The sequence below is a fragment of the Camponotus floridanus genome, unplaced genomic scaffold, assembly GCF_003227725.1.
Source record: "Camponotus floridanus strain SB8 unplaced genomic scaffold, Cflo_v7.5 scaffold243, whole genome shotgun sequence".
Classification (NCBI taxonomy): Eukaryota; Metazoa; Arthropoda; class Insecta; order Hymenoptera; family Formicidae; genus Camponotus; species Camponotus floridanus.
This window is the reverse complement of record NW_020229374.1, coordinates 178,668-196,206: the sequence shown is the minus strand read 5'-3', so window position 1 is coordinate 196,206 and position 17,539 is coordinate 178,668. Positions and strand designations below refer to the sequence as shown.

The 17,539-nt window shown below is 32.4% G+C and overlaps 1 protein-coding gene across 1 annotated transcript; it reads right to left on the bottom strand.

The window, feature by feature from the left end:
* Positions 1-755: 755 nt before the first annotated feature.
* On the bottom strand, positions 756-9,217 carry LOC112638090 (UDP-glucuronosyltransferase 2B31-like). The gene is given in 7 exon segments (XM_025409135.1): positions 756-1,390; positions 1,740-1,863; positions 1,866-1,958; positions 2,115-2,334; positions 2,579-2,898; positions 2,976-3,381; positions 9,071-9,217. Coding segments are annotated over 7 exon segments (1,569 nt in total). The 5' UTR covers positions 9,179-9,217; the 3' UTR covers positions 756-1,092.
* Between the last annotated feature and the right edge of the window lie 8,322 nt (positions 9,218-17,539).

Here is a 17,539-nt window from a genome sequence, read left to right as displayed (position 1 = left end):
AAGATATTTACCGCCAACTACGTGTGTCTTTTTTATGATATTATTGTTCTCAACATGTATTTTTAAAAATTTTGCAGCGATTATTGTTGATTTCCTTTCACCAGGATTAATGGCTATTTATTACCCAAAAAAAATTGGGGAAGTAATATTACGAAATGGAATCAAATCTAATATTATTAAAATCGATCCAATTATGTTGGATTACACAATTTATTAAAGATTATTCAAAAAACTATAATAAATAAATTTATTTTGAATCTCTAGAAAATTTCAATTTTGTACTTAGTACAAACATATTTCCTAGATCCAATTGATTTTTATCCGATAAATATCTCGTATATTTGATTACCATTTATTACAAAACAAAATAATTATAAGCTTTTGGATCTCGGATTTTTAAATAATACACAGTTTATATATTATTAATATGACTCATATTATTATATTATATTCCTAATATGAGAACAAAAAGTATATAATAAGAGTATAAGTATAATCCTTATTTAAGAATAGAATAAAAATTATATCTAAAAATATAATATAAAAAAAACATTATTAAACTTCCTGAATATAAACCATTACGCCTGAGAAATATAATAATTATATAATACATCGAGATAAACCAAAGGTTCCTACATACCATAACATACCTAACCACATCTCTTAATCCTTAATATACATAATATTATATATAAATTAGAAAACATAATAGAAATTGTTAACTCTCTAAATTCTCTCTCTTTTTCGGGGAAAAATCGGCGGTTTTGCTACAATATGAAATAAAAAAACGAGAAATTTTGTCCCTATATAGTCGACAACATAAAAAAGGTAGTTTGCGAGCCGTGAACATTTCTACACAATTGTATCACAATTCAAATATATTGAGTTATTAATTCATTGTTCGATACATTGATTGCGTTAAAAGTTTTTTATTTTGTCATCATCCATTTTTTGTTTATCGCGCAAGATGCAGTATACAATTTTGGACGTAAAAACAACAAAGTACAAAAATCTAGGAATTTTATTTGTATTTTATCATAATTCACACAATGAAGATATCATCTTTTCGACATCTGTATTCAATATAATTCATCATTGTTGTTTCTTCGCGCTGGATACTAATCTTTTTCTTAATTCTTGTTTGACAATTTGAAATGTGAAACGCATAATCACTACGATGATATACGCAACGAAGACAAGTGATACGAGTACAATCGCTTGTATATCCAATAATTGAGTCTTGTACCAAGGCATATCTCGCGACTTGTTCCGAAGATGTCGTGCTCCTTTGTGACGTATGACATGCTCGATCCACCAAACAGCATTGTTCAATGGATCGTATGGCAGATCATGCAGCAGATCACGCAGCTTCAGCATGTTATTCTTGTAACTGAAAGCAGAGAGATAGCAAACGGATTAATTGCTCTGATATCCCAAAAGTTGTTTCTATTTTTAATTTCAATTTTTTCACATTTATGGATTTTAGAGAGAAATTTAATTCATGTAAAAATCGAGCTCCTATTTTGTATCTCGAATAAGCAGTAATTGAACGATTTCGATAATACTAGATTGAATGGTTTTACAAAGAAATAATCTAACTGTTTAAAATATCAAAATATATGTTAGAGTGAAGATTAAGATATGGAAAATATAAAAAGATTCGGAATATTGTTAATTGTGGATATATATATTTAAAAAAAAGGACATGATAATAAAAAAAATAATAAAACAAAGATTACCTGGAATTTTGAATGACCTCAAATATGGTCTCTCTGAGTTCGTCTTCGTTCACGTCAGTGATAATTAATTTTTTTCCCGTGCCATAATCCTCCAGTTGCTTTATATTATAACGTTGATCGCCTAAAATGGGAAACCAATCACAGGTACTCCATTTTCTATCGTTTCTTCGGTGCTTTGCAAGCCTCCTTGATATATGAAGAGCCGTATGTTCGGATGTGCTAATGAGATAAACCAGAAACTTTCACATAATCGACAACTCTTTCATTTTTGTAATTTTTTTTATATTAGAAAGAAAAAGTTGTCATTAAAATTTAATACTTCTTTTACGTATATAATATTTTATACAGAAGTTTCGCGCAATGAAAACTACAAACCTAAAACTGCATGCTGCGGCAACCAGTTTCTAATGATGACGTTGTTCGGTTTATTCGGAAGATCGGACTCAAACTTCCACAATACAATGTAAGATAATTTTTCGAAAGTTTTCAGAAACATGTTTCGTCTTTCGTCAGATAGAAACTCGCCTCTGACTTTTGAACCTAAACTGAAATATATAAATCCTTCCTTCGCGTCGTCTAATGTCTTTTGCAGATCCTGCAAAAGTACACGTCTTTTGTTACGCATTTTGTTTCAATTAAATTGCTTTACTTAAATTTAATCTCATGTTGTTACATGTTAATATAAAAGATTATATCGTATATTAGAAACTTTTTGCAGTATTTTTCTTGCATGTGTTTATGCGTAGTATGGTTTCGTACATTATAAGATGTTGTAGAAATTTTTGAATATTAATAGATTTTGTGAGTAAGGATATTTTTATATTATTGCTTATATGCACCTGAGTTAGATTATGGTTGTATTGATTGATTGGACGAGATCCTCTTATTGGAATGATCCCGGGAACGTGTGCATGTGGATAAAGAAACGGATGAAAATTCAATAGAAGCAAGTCCATATTCGAGACAAGCTGATGAGCAAGTGGCACGCTGTTCCCAAAATATTTTCTAACCATCTTCTCCTGCACGGGGATAAACATGTATCGATACCAGACTATTTGATAAAGACTGTAATACGTGTTGATGATACGTTCTAGCAAATTCATATTTTCACCCGAACCAAACAACAAGTCTGGCAAATAAGCCCACGATATGGGATTTCCTGCGAAATACAGTCACATTGATAACATAAGTGTACACGTCAAGCAGGTAAGCATGAATACCTAATATTTCGCTTACCGAATGCATAATGATGTATACTCATAGCCGGTATCGATGAGATCCCGATTAGCGGTGCATCGAAGTGATACGATAGTGCGTAAAACGCATCGTAAACCAGGTGTTCGACGATAATTAAGTCAAATTTTTCGGTGCTGTTAGGCGATATCAGCCGCTGCATGACGGGGTGGGACAGTGCACTATCCGTAATTTCTTCATTACGTCTATAAAAATCCTCAACAGTTGGCTGTATCCCTAATTTTGTCAATGCTATAACATCCAAATTCTTATCGATTTTATATGCCGAGTAAGATAATTTCACTTCAGTAAAATTTTGAATAGTAGGATCATTTATGGGAGTAGTTGTAAAAACAGTGACATCATATCCTCTTCGCGCCAGTTCCACAGTTATTGGTCGGAAGGCCACCTAAAACCACATCAGTATAATTATAATATTTAATATTTATAAATTCCTTGAACTACACGAAAAGTAATAGCGTAAACATATGTTTGAGGCCTATAGTTACTATAACTATATACATTTATAATATAATCTTATAAAAAGAATTATGGAGTTTTTCTAATTATATATAATGTATATATAATTAAAATATCTGGCGTTGTTATCATAAAAAATACTGGATGATAAATAGATAGATATAGTCATGTAAATGATAATATGTATGCTATTATAATAAAATTTTTAAAAATCAAATTTATTTAACATGCTACTAGAGGATGTTAGTATAAAAATATTATTTTTAAATATGATAAACAATAGGATAGAGCAAAAATAAAAAATTTTTTCTATGCTGGCTAAAATAAAAAAATATCGTTACAAATTTAAATTCATAATAAGAAATATTTTTGAATTGATTAGTGGATTAATTTCTGTGCATCATAATGAAAGCTTCGTAAAGCAAAATTCAAATTTTGATATAAATCAAAGTCGATCTTTCTAAAATGATTGTGTGTTGAGAAATTTAAAAGTTTATCAAAACTTGTTCTCTTTCACTTTGCTTTCTCTCCGATAATATTTTCCAATAATTAATAAAATTATTTAAATGATATACTGTATCATTTGAAAGATGATAAGCGATATCAAGATACATTGCTTTCTGTTAATTGTTTATGTTATTTTATTAATATTTATATTAATTTTAATATTTATATTAATTTGTTGATTCTGTTTAAAATAATATATGCTTAATAAATACGATAAATTTCACAAATATTTAGTAATAAATAAAAATAATATTTATAAGTATCGCATTTTTCAGGTGATATTAAATTTTTTTTGAGTAGACAAAAATTATAATAGTTTTATTATGCTGGACGAAAATATGAAGCGCGAACGTAGTATGAAAATTCATATGCAACAGGTTAATACATTGTACATATCGATTAAATGCATACATAATTCTATTTTATCTTTAATATTTCACTATATATAGACAGAAGTACAAAAAAAAATGTAATTTAGTTTTAATATTTTAGCTAATCTAATTTTATAATAAAATAATGCGGAAATAGAAAATTAGGTTATAATACTAATTTAATTTATAACTTTAATCTATATACTAATAATGATAATTTCTTGAACAATAACAATAATATATAAAATTGTATATATATATATATATATATATATATATAAATTGTATATATATAATTGTATATGTATATATATATATATATAATATATAAATTTAGTTTTATTACATTAATGAGAAAAAATGGTACACTATATGATATACTATATTCATATGTTGCGATAAAATTTTTACATCTTATCTAGTTTGCTTTATTCATAAACTGATGTAAGTAAAGAATTTAATATCTCGCATCGTGTACAAGAGCACGTCTTTTCGCGCAAATCTCTATGATGTAAAGCGAATAAAGACTATGTAGATAACTGAATTTTAAACATAACTCAAGATGCGTGTCTTAATAAAAAGCGTTTCAAAATATTTTCATATAATGTTTAACCTTTGACTATGACAAATGTATTACTTAAACATGTTTCGTGAGAATTTTTATATATTTAATAGTAATACTCCATAAGCTATATATTTAATAGTAATACTCCATAAGCTTTCTCAAATCTTTTTAACGTCGGTGTTAAAATCGTTTGTTTTTAGATATTTTCAAAATAACATGAATTTTCATCAAATAAAATACAAATTGAGAGATTATAAATTAAAATTAAAAAAAATATAAATACATTCTCTCTCTCCTTCTCTCTCTCCCTCTCTCTCTCTCTCTCTCTCTATATATATATATATATATATATATATATATATTTATTTATTTATTTATTGTACAAAATTAAATTTTCTCATACATAAATACATATAAATTTAACAAATTCCTTTTAAAATTAATTGCACGTTGTAAATTAAAGAAAATTGTTAAAACTGTTGTATTACTTCATTCAAAGTTGTTTATTCGAAAAAAATTTTTTTTAAATTTTAATTTATAAATTTATTTTAATTTATAATCTTTCGATGTGTTAATTTAATTTATAATCTTTCGATGTTATAATCTTTTGTGTGTATTTTATTTGACAAAAATTCCTGAAATTTTAAAGTTGTCTAAAAGCAAACAGATGTTAGAAAGATTTAAGAAAACTTAATGGAGAATTACTTTACAATAAGATGAAAAAATTAAAAAATGAAATTGTTTAAAAAAACCTGATGGCTATACTATTTTTAAACTGTCTATTTGTGAGGCTAATTGTGGACTAAGTTCTTTTTAGTTATTTTTCTTCTTTTCTAGATTTTAAAGTCTAAATAATTATACAAGATAACTTAAACTTTACGGATAAGACATGAATAACACGGATAAGACACGAATAACTTTACGGATAAAACATGAATAACGTCCGTAAAAGATGTAGTCTAGTGCATTTCCATTAAAACTCATCTTGCATTAAACATTATCTTGTATTTAAAAAACAACTATGTATAAGATTACAAATATGTGTAAGATAGGAAATTTTTAAATACAGAAATACATATACAATAAGAATATTTTTAAATACAGAGATACATATACAATAAGAATATTTTTAAACACAATGTTTAATGCGAGATGAGTTTTTCCTCAGATAAAATGAAGATAGTTCATGTTGCCATATCAAGATAACTTGTTTATGAGATTCTCTAATATGTTTCTCTAGTGTATTTAAAGAAGAATAAACTGCATGCACTCAAAGATAAATTTTTACAATAAATGCATTCAAATTCCGTTTCTATTTATTTGAGAATAAATTTAAATTTGTTAAATATTGTATTATCTGCTTTTTAAAATGCATGAATATTTTAAAAATAAAAAATATTAGATTCTTTTTTTACGAATAATTAGAGATTATTAGTTCAGATAATTTAACGTTCTCGACTAGAGATCTGAGATCATGACTATTTATCGAAGCAAGTATTTCTTGCAATTCATTTAAAGTAACAATCAAAACGACAAAAGATAAGAATTATAAATACTTTTTTTATATACAACGTTTCGTCTCGAAAAAACTTATCATCTCGTTTTGTTCAAACTTATCATCGATTCAAATATAATTTGTTGATCATCTTAGAGAGTGTGCAATATAATACAAATCGCAGGATCAAATGATTAAAGTATATAATAGTATGGCATGCCATGATAGCATTCATTAATAATTAATTTGAAATTCAAGGAATAATATTTTGCATGCATTTATTTCGCAATATATTAAATATTGTATAATAGTAATAAAAAAATTATTACACTGCATAGGATATAGCACGTTGTTGTTTATACATATATCGTGATCGTAATTCGTGCGGCAGAGGTGTATGACCTTTCGAGATGCGATCGCGAGAGTTATGAAAAATAATTATCTGCTACGATTAATACAAAGTAATTAATAATTATCAGCTCGCGCGATTAACTGATTCTCGCGATAAACAACACGTAATCATATATCAGCATGACGGATATTTATCTTTCGTATATAGTATATCTCGCACAACATATTAAATATATTAAATATGTGCGCGAAATATATATTGAAAGGTTAATAACCGATACACTGTTATGCGTTGCTTATCGCGGGAATTAGTTAATCGTGAGCGTGCTGATAATTGTTAATTACTTTATAGTAATCATAGCGGATAATCATATTTGATAACGCTCGGTATTTTTCGCAAAGGCATCTCAAAAGGTCATTTACCTCTGATGTTCATTCGAAACAGAAATCATGTAGCAATAGAAAGGAGGAATTTTTAAATTTTTGTTTTATTGCGATATTATGGACAATAATATCGCAATAAAACAAAATATAACATTAATAACATTACATCTATGAATATATAATTTGAAGTTGAATATATTCTGCATTTCGGCTTTTGAATTTTTCGTCTATTTAAATAATATAATATATGGATTGATATAGAATAATACATGAATCGATGACTAATTCAAATAACAAAAAAGCATGACATATCGTTTAAAGTGATAATATTCATAAAATTTTATGTATTGTGCGATTTGATCAAAATCAATATATCATATTTCCGAATTATATTATATTCTGTGAGGATTCTTTAATTTTATATAGCCATATTTTTTATGAGTCATTAAAGTTAAATGTGTAAATTAATAATTTCTACTTCATTAGACAATTTTGACATTCGATAATATTTGTTTCATTTTTTTTATAATATTAGGATCATATTTCGAGAGATAATGTGATCTGTAGATTTATTCATTTCATATTTATTCTAGAGAGATTTTATTTTAAATTTACTTCAAATACATTTTAAATAAAAATTAAAAAATATTTATATAAAAATACTAATTATTATAAATATTGCATTCTATCTGCATAAAAATCTTTATTATTATGGATATATGTTATTCTAAATTACTTAAAAATATGTTCAGATAAATTTAAAATAAAATCTGGGATAAATATGAAATGAATACATCTACAGACGTCATCAGATTATCTTTCGAAATATGATCGCAACGAATATTATGAAATGTCGACATTCTCTAAATAACGACATTGTCTCTCTCGACATCTCATTGCCGTACGCATACAGGTTGCATCGAGAGACGGGGGAGGAAAACCGGGGACGAAGGGGGTCGATGCGAAAGAGAGGAAGCGAGCGTTACTATTATCATAGGTGGCACGAGGAGCGTCATTGGCCTAATTGGCGTCGGTCGGCCGAACGTTTTGCATTCGGTGTAGCGCAGTTGTGCGCAGCCACGCGTGATTTCCCTGTGCACGACCATCTGCACGCATCACAAACCCCGAAAGGGTGCTCTTTCACTGGAGTTGCCGCCGCCGCCACCGCCAGTCGAAGGGGGTTGAGTTCGCATATCGGATGGACGATGGGTGGCGGTGGGAGATAGCGGCTGCGATGCCACCACGAGCAGAAGAGCGACCCGTACAATGGAGAAGAGAGATCGAGAGAAAAAGAGGGAGGAGGAGGAAGCACATTGCGGCTGTTCCAAAACAAACATACGACTTGGACAGGTCGAATCGTTTCCTGGTTGGAAGCTCGCCTGGAAATCGGCTACGCGGCTCGTACCCGAAAAGCGCGAGTTATTGTCGGCGTTTTGGCCGACTGACCGATCAACCGGTAACCTCGTGCTATTTCGTTGCAAAGTTATTATGATTGCAGATTACTCGCCGCGGAATATTCGTAGATTTTTGGATTTTGCACCTTCGAGTATTGTTAATCTATCTATGGGTATCTCAATTATCGAAGCTTATATTAACTAAATTATGCGAGCAAGATTAAAAATAAAAGAAAGATTGATTGAAAAAAATTACTGATTTAATAAACCACAAAATGTTAATGTTAAAGTTGATCAAGTTAATTTGCCTATATTAAAATGGTACAGTCAAAAAATTACTATGATTTGAAAATTAAATAAAAATATGATATATAGTTATTTAGGAAAACGTTTTTTTATCGACACTTTTATTGTCTAAGAAATAATCCAAAAAAATTAAATAAAGAAATATGACTTAAAGAATAATTTTTTTTATAAAATATTATTTTATACAACATAAGATAATAAAATCCTTTTTATGTAAAAGAGAATAATAATAATTGTATAAAAACCTGATGACTGTAAGATGGTTCTAAAAAGATTGCAAGAATGCGAGCTGCATCAGCCTGCACAATCCATAAAATCGGCAGTATTAAAAATGATTTCGACAACATTGTCATAAGTTGAATATTATGTCCGCACTATTGAACTTCTCTAAACTTACTGCCAACTTTTGCTTGCCTCTCCATTTTTAAAGCCTCGAATTTTAAAGATAAGATATATTGGATAAAAGGTAGTGATATGATATCACTAACATTAGTGAATAGTAATAATTTTCAAGTATTTTTTGCAATGAAATATATAGTTATATAAATAAATAGTAGATAATTGATATAGATAAATAGTTGATTTTTATTATTCGAGTTATAATCACTATTAGATGTACGAAAATTAAAAATAAGATATTTCGCGCATAAGAATATGTCGATTTGATTAATTAAGAAATTATAAAACTAGAATTAAATTGCGTAAAAAATTATGCAAACAAATTTTTGAAAAATGTTTGAAAAAAAATTTAAGATTTTTAATAAATCTGAATGTAAATTTTATTATCATTGTCAATATTTCTGTCGATATTTCACTGCTCAAAATATTTCACACGGATTCTGCGTCCGATATTTTTCTGTTTATCAAACTTCTGTTGCATGCAAAAATATTGAGAAAATATTCTAACTTAATATCTAAATTGAAGAGTCGTAAAAACGTGATAAGAAATATACACAGAATTGTATTCTCCATTACTTTAAAAAATAACTTCGACTTATCGTTCGTTTCATCTTATCGCTCGTTTTTCGAAATGCTTTCAAAAATTTCTTTGACACGCGTATCGTTAAAGTGGAATTTTATCGGATGATTGACATTTATGAAAGAATATTTAAATATCCATATCACAATCTATACTTATACATAAGTGAGTACGTTTGCGATGACGATCACTAAGAAAGGAAATTCGACGAGTCAATCGGTGGAACGTCACCGTGGGATACTGGATGGACCAATCGAGCCGGACGGGTCGGTATCTTGAAACTCTCCGGCTTCGGGGAGGAATTCTCGCCTCGCGCTCTGCGGAGGAGAGATAGCGGGCATTATCGGCGAACTAATTGCATTATCGGCGAACTAAAAACTGGAGTATAAGAAATAAAACGAAGAGGGAGGCGCGCGAGGAGGAATTCCCGCCCTCTTCTTGCGAATAGACGAGCCGGGCCAGGTGCTCGACCTGGATACATCGCGCCTATCTACTTACTTTACCTATCTTACGCCGTGTTAGGTCGAAGGTCGGTTTGGTGGGAAGGGGAGGGAAGGGAGGACGGGGAAGAAGGAAGGAGTAGGTCGATGAAGATGGCCTTACCCAAGTTACCCTTGCTCTCCGATGCTGACGCCGCCGCCGGAGGCCGGAAAGTAATTAGGCCGGAAGCGAGAGATGTGGCGGATACTGTAGCTGTTTCCCTTCTTGCATGCCGGCTATAGACAGTCATTGTTATCTAACTTAAATGAACCGCGTAATAATATCGTTAGAGGCGTTTCGGTATCGCCGGCGTCCGCCTGAGCGTCTTCGTGGCCTTCAGCGATCGGGCACCCTGAGTGACGTTCCCCTTTATAATTGCCTGCACGATTAGGGTAGCGATATTCAAACTAGAGTAAAGTTGTTGTCGCCGGTGTTGTGTAACGTCCAGGCAGTCTTGTATATGTATAAAATAGTGGAAAAACAATTTTTTTTAACATTACATGTAACAAGAATCCTCGATTTTGCAATAATCTCATTTTTTGATAGAGCGAACTTTCATGTCCGACTGTATTCCTCCATAATAATGGGAACGCCGTGGCTAACGAATGATAAATTGAGTGTAAAATACATAATATGAGAAGGAGGGGGAGAGCATAAAGAGAATGAATATAAAGAGAGCTCGCGATAAAGGAGTGCAAAGAGAGATAGATTCTCGGTGAGAAGACGTTCACGACGTTATCAGGAATAGTCCGGGAGAGTGGAAATTAAACGGGACTCGGCAGGAGCAGATGAAACAATTTTTCGACGAGAAGCAAGATAGAGAGAGAGAGAGAGAGAGAGAAGAAGAGACGTGAAAGAAGAGAGAAAGAAGGCCGACAGACTAGGAGAAGCGGGAAAGCGAGTGGGTGGGATTTCAGGGGGTGCCGCTATCTCGACTTATTTTCACGGATCGGATTTCTTCAGGGGAAGGAGCGGGAGGGCGGGGGGGCAACGGTATCAGCGGTTTTCACGTCCCGCGGCAATTACATTAAAAGTTTCTGTAAGGGGTGCGAGAGAATTGAGTGGAGGAAGACGAGGGCAAAGAGAGAAAATGGGCAGAGGACGAGAGAAGAGAGAAATATTCGACGAGAAGCGAAGGAGTCCATTCCGCGTAAAGGGCGGCAAGGAGGGGGAAAGAGAAAGAGAGAGAGAGAGAAAGAGGACGAGGGGGATAGAGAGAGAATAAGAAATAGTCGGGACGCTTGCTAACGATCCAAGAAGGTTTTTATCTCGTCATTCCTTAACGATCGCTGTTATTTAGTGCCTCGTCATTATAACCCCCGCCACCTCCTTGCGTTTTCGCCACCCCAGCCAGCATCGAGCCGCCCTCCCGCTATTAATTGTTCATTCACCCTCATCGAAGTTAGCGCGTCTTTTTTATTTTCTTTAATTCTGTCATCACGTCCGGGGGTAAATTCGATATCAGAAGACATTGCGAGATGAAAATCTTAAATCGCCCCGATGTTCGACGAATCGTCAGTGCTCGTCGCTAATTATTATTCAGCGGCAACAACGGATTTTCAATTGTCGTAGAAGAGGAGTGTCCTTAATCGTCATGGATATTCAAATTGCCTGTGGATAAAAAGTACAAACAATAGCAGTTATTGATAATTATGTCAAAGATTTTGAGGGAAATAATGAATTAGTAATGATTGTTAATTTTTATGAAATTAAAATCAGAATCTCGATATAATTAAATAATATATATGTATATTATTTATGATCTTTTAATCTTAAAGTTCAAATGTAAAAGTTTCAAAAGAAAGTTCACGATTAGGAAAAAACCTGAAGAAATCTGATGCCAACATTTAAATGAAAATTGGCGCACGGATGATTCGATTAAAAAAGGTTTTTCCAAGTAGATAGAGAAGAGGGATAGAAAAGATGTCTGGCTGGGACAGTTTCGACGAGGGAGGACAGGTTCCGAGAGATCATCCGAGCATCCGAGATATTTTAATCAGGCCGATATCGCGAGACAAGAAGACTCCACCTTGTATTTACATATCAAAATTATTGGAGGAATTATACGGTCGGTGGGCTGTCGTTTCCCGATCGTCTGTGATTCTCTTAATGTTCGATACGACGTGTTTCCGGAGATATCCCGTTGGCTAATAAGAACGAGCGAGTAAAAGAAGTAAAAAGAAAACGATGTCTCGTTCTTCGATCGACTTTAATTACTTTCGATCGCGATTTTTATTCGACAGATCTCCCTTTTTCTCATCAGGCGCGGCGCGACTAATAACAAATTGATATTGATGAACAACTAATTAGATTCCGATTGTAGCTTCGAATTTTGCACGGATACTTGTCGAAGGGACGCGAGAAAAGTAGTAAATAACACGCGCGAGAATCGCGAACGAGACCCGGAACAGATCTCATTCGTCTGATCTCAATGTTCTTCCTCTACTTATCTCGCGATTCTCGGCGAATTTACGTTGCCTCTTTTCCCCCCCCATTTCTTCTCTCCAGATCGATTAATACGACGGAAAGCGGTAATATCGTGAGGATATGAAAAACGCATTCCTTATAGTCGCGGTATAGTCGATGGCGGCATCGTTGGGAAGGGGCCAAACTTTCGAGACTTCGGTTTCAGAGAGCGAGCGCCGCTCCCGCGAAGCGAGACGGGAAAGGGGTGGTCCCCTCCCCTTCGCCCACCGACCAGGGGGATGAACGGAGACTGTACCACGCGGCATGACATGTCTCGTTCTTCCTCATAATAATATTTAATCCGATCCATTGCACGGTACAGCAGTTCGCTCTTACCCCAACCTCCGAAATCATTCAGAGTTTTCCATCCGATGAAGAAGTCCGCCGATTCGTCCCTCCCGCTAATACTCTCTCCCTGGCGTCTCCCTTTGCGTTCTGTCGCGTCTTATAATTTTTTTTCCTCGATACTTAATAATTCAAATTGGCAAGCGCGCTCAAGTAGTTCTCATTGCTTATTCCTCAAACACAAAGCTTAACATTAATCAGATCTTGTAATTACTTTCAGAAAAAAATTGATCCGATTGAAAAATTATTCTTCTCCTCTTTTCTAAAAATATAATATTATATTTTCTAGAAAATTGCTTCATAAATTGTTTTATAGGTACTTAAAAATCCAACATTTGATTAATAGAAATATTAATACACATATATTAAATAATAAGATGTGCACGTGTGATATGGATCTCATTCTAAAAGTCTTTTTGCTTTCGATAAAAATTTAGTAGTGGAAAATGCAACTCTTTTTTCTCGTGATATCTCTGTCTAGATGTCTTTTGAAAATATTTCGAGACGGGTTGTCTCTCGTGAAGCCGAGATATGTATACATTTCAGGCTTCAGAGTCGAATACGCGAACCGGAAGCGCGGTGTCGCTTCACGGGCCGGCGATTTCCCTTTGCCTGCTGCCTGTTGAATTCTCTGCCAATTATGCGGTGTTTGTGATACGCGTTTGGGTCGCGTCTTTGCCTCTGAGAGACGGCGTACAGTCTTTCGCAAAGTTGCGGTCTCGACCAAAGTCGACAGACACACGTGTCAAACACACTCGTTTTAATTGCAATTGCCATCGCGTAGGAAGACACGCAGCTACGCGTATCTGATGAATAAAGTCTTTTAATATCGAATATGTTATTTGCGAAAAATCGATGAAAGATCCATACACGAGAACTGACGATTACAAAGGGACGTTATATACCGGGAGTCACTTCTCGTTCGATCTCGATCCAATTTGCTTTGCGGATGCTCCATCTCCCCCCCCCCTGCGGAGACTTACAAGTAATAAATAACGATTTCAAACGTCAACCAAGAATTCGCCGCGGCCAAATTGATACCATAGATCAAGCTATGGAAAAATGGCTCCGGCGTACCGGGCTCCGGCGTACCGGGCTTTTTCCGTTCAATAAGGGACTTTCTCGGACGGGGAAGCCCGCTTCCTGAAATTGATACTGTCTTCTAAATTTTCAGATGACAGAGTTTCTTTTCGCTTTTTGCGATCGCGCAGGAAAATTCGCTACCGGCGTTACAGATACAATCTCTCTTTACGTTTGTAAGCTCGCTAACAGATCTTACGGATAAACTGAAGCAGATGCGTTTATTTTTTATTTATTGAAACTAATATATGTCGAAGAGCATGAATAAAGATATTAAAATCTCGAAAGTGATGACGTTCGCAAGCAAATACTTCAAAATACAAAGCGAATACGCGAATAATAAAAGGAGTTATGTATACATGTAAGAAATATATAGGATATATATGTGCTGTTTCATGCTTGTACTTTAAAGGAAACGCTTTTCCTTCCATCTTCCGCTAAAAGTATTTGCTTTACCTTTATGGAAAGCGACGCAATATACTGACCTATAAAATTAGAAGTTTAAATTCGCAGAATAAGTTTGTTATACGCTTACGAGTATCATGCGCATATTCCAAGGGTATATGGGGTGTTTCTAAATATGTGCGAAAAAATTCGGGAGATGATTCTTTAGGTAATTCCTTGAAGAAAAGTTTATATGATCCAATGTTCTAAACGGCACAATTTTCGAGATACAATTTAAAGTTTTAAAAAACCTTAATCAATGTGTCGACTAGACATGAAAATCCAATATCTAAATTGTTACTTACAACGGATCTAGATATGAAAATATTGGACGTAGATTTAAGAATTACTAGTACCTTAATGTCAGGGTACGTATACTGATAAAAAAATAGTTCTAATTATCATAAATTATTTTTAAAATTAACTATAAAATTAAAGTTATTATTATTGCACAAGTTTATTATTATCAACATTATAGCAGTAATAACTATAAAATTAGAAATTTCAACTATAACTTTTTACTATATAATTATAATTGGTTCCTTTTTTTCAGATATGTACATGAGGTCACTTATTCAATACAAGAACATAGAATTTATTGGCTAACACTAAAAGACCTAATGACATTGAAGATTAATGAAAATAATATCACAAAAATAGCTAGCTTTGATAATTATCCATATAATCTCTGCATTGACTGGGTAGCAAGAAATCTATATATGTATAGCCTATAGAAAATTAGACTACTCTTGTATTATAAAGTTCGACTTAACAATGTGGGAAAATGGCATAATTAAATTTGATGAAATTTTCAAATCAAAAACTAATCCATATATTTATACCATTTAAAGGTATCACCGGTCTATGGGGTACGTTTACTATCGTTCACTTGAAAAAATAATTTTCCATTAAAGATTTATGCCAATTTGTAATTTTTCTATAATTTTACGTGGTTCTGTAATTAAAATCATAAGTAAAAAAAATAATAAGTTATTATATAATTATAAGAATTTCGAATATATATATATATATATATATATATATATATATTTATTACATACAAGTTTCTGTTTTTGTTAAAATAATGTTTTATAATGAGGAAAATAATTATATACTTTTTAGAATTTTATATCGCACAGCATACAGTTGGGAGAATGGAAAAAATTATATAATGAAATATCATCTCGATGGAAAAAACGTGCAAATTATTCAGATAAATGCATTCTTGTGCCTATTTCGTTATATAAATTCTTTTCGTGATATGGTAATTGATGACATAAATAATGAAGAGCCGTTAATTTACTGGTTAAGTGAGAATTACGCAATTTTAACAGACATTAACATTTCTATGTGCAATACGATATTACACAAGAAAAATTTAAGTGATATTATCCATTTCCAATCTATAACAATTGACAAAACAAACATTTACATTTTAGCATATAACTCATTTCAATCGTTTACTCTCTATGTTTTCAAAAAGACATATGCAAGTCTCAAGAGCGTAAATGCAGCCGAATATGCTGAAAACATAATAATAAACTCACATACAGAGTTTCCTAAAATTGACGCTCTTGATAAATCTTTACAAACATATCCTCCAATGAGATGTCTGACACCTGACGAAAAAGTTTACAATTTTGAGAATGTGAATGCAACGGCAAACAGTATCATTGTGAATCTTCCGGAGGGGGTTGTAAAAAGTGGAATGCAAAAAATATAATTTACCAACTACTATGTATACTATTTCCGTAAGCTGTTTAGACAACAATCTTAACAAGCCGGAGAAATTCAATGTGCTACGATATGTGACGTTCGAGCGATATTACAAGATTCAGTACTTAACATCATTTACAGAGTTCAAGTTGAAGTTTACTTTAAGCAATTTTTACTTTGATCAATTATCAATAAATCCATTCGATTCGAATGTGATATCAATAAAAACTAATTCGGGCAAGCTTAATGCACCAGAAAACATAAGTGTTCTTGCTTTGACGCCTACTATAGCAGCAGTTCATTGGATGCCACCTAAGAATGTGAACTGCGTGCCCGTGACTTACGAAGTGCATTGGAAGTCAGTTACATTAGTGAACGGCACGCAACAAAAGAGCAAACAATTTATCAATATGCCGAAACGTACAACAGGAGGCAGATTTTTCACAAAGATTAACGTGTCGCTACTTGTACAAGATTACTTGATATACGTGCGTGTGTATCCAATTAATTTCAGCGATTTCTACAACGAGAGTTTAAGCAAGATCGTTCACATATCCTCAGAACCAAACAATATTACTTTGAGCGAGGTTAACATAAATAGTATGAACATTTCATGGATCTCCAACATTAATCTGACGATGTTTTGTACTCTAGAGTACAAAGATATTGTAGCAGAAAAGTGGCAAACAATGAATTATATTAAAATGAATTATAACAAAGAAGTAACATACCATGTCGAAAATTTACAATCGGGAACTTTATACATGTTTCGCTTGATATTGAGATATCCCGAATATGAGAAAAATTTTACATGGCCGTCTGATGAAAGATTTATTTTTTCAACACTTGGTAAGCAAAGAAGATACTCATACAGTACAATAAAATTGCACGAATATATTGCAAAATAATTTCATTGAAACATTGCAATATTGCAAATCTATTGTGAAAATCTGCTGAGTTATTGTTATAAAATTGATGAAGTTAAGATATCCGCTTTTTGCTATGAAATATTGTAGTAATATTACAGTGTAATATATTGGAAAGAATGCAACGTTATTGCAACCATTTCATAATATTACATATAAAATATTTTTGTTTTTGTTGGGGGTAAATATTTCGATGAAGGGAGCCTCGATTATTTTGACCTTGACGTATAAAGGCGTTGTTATCAAGGTCACTACCCTGAGTAACATTCAAAAAATTG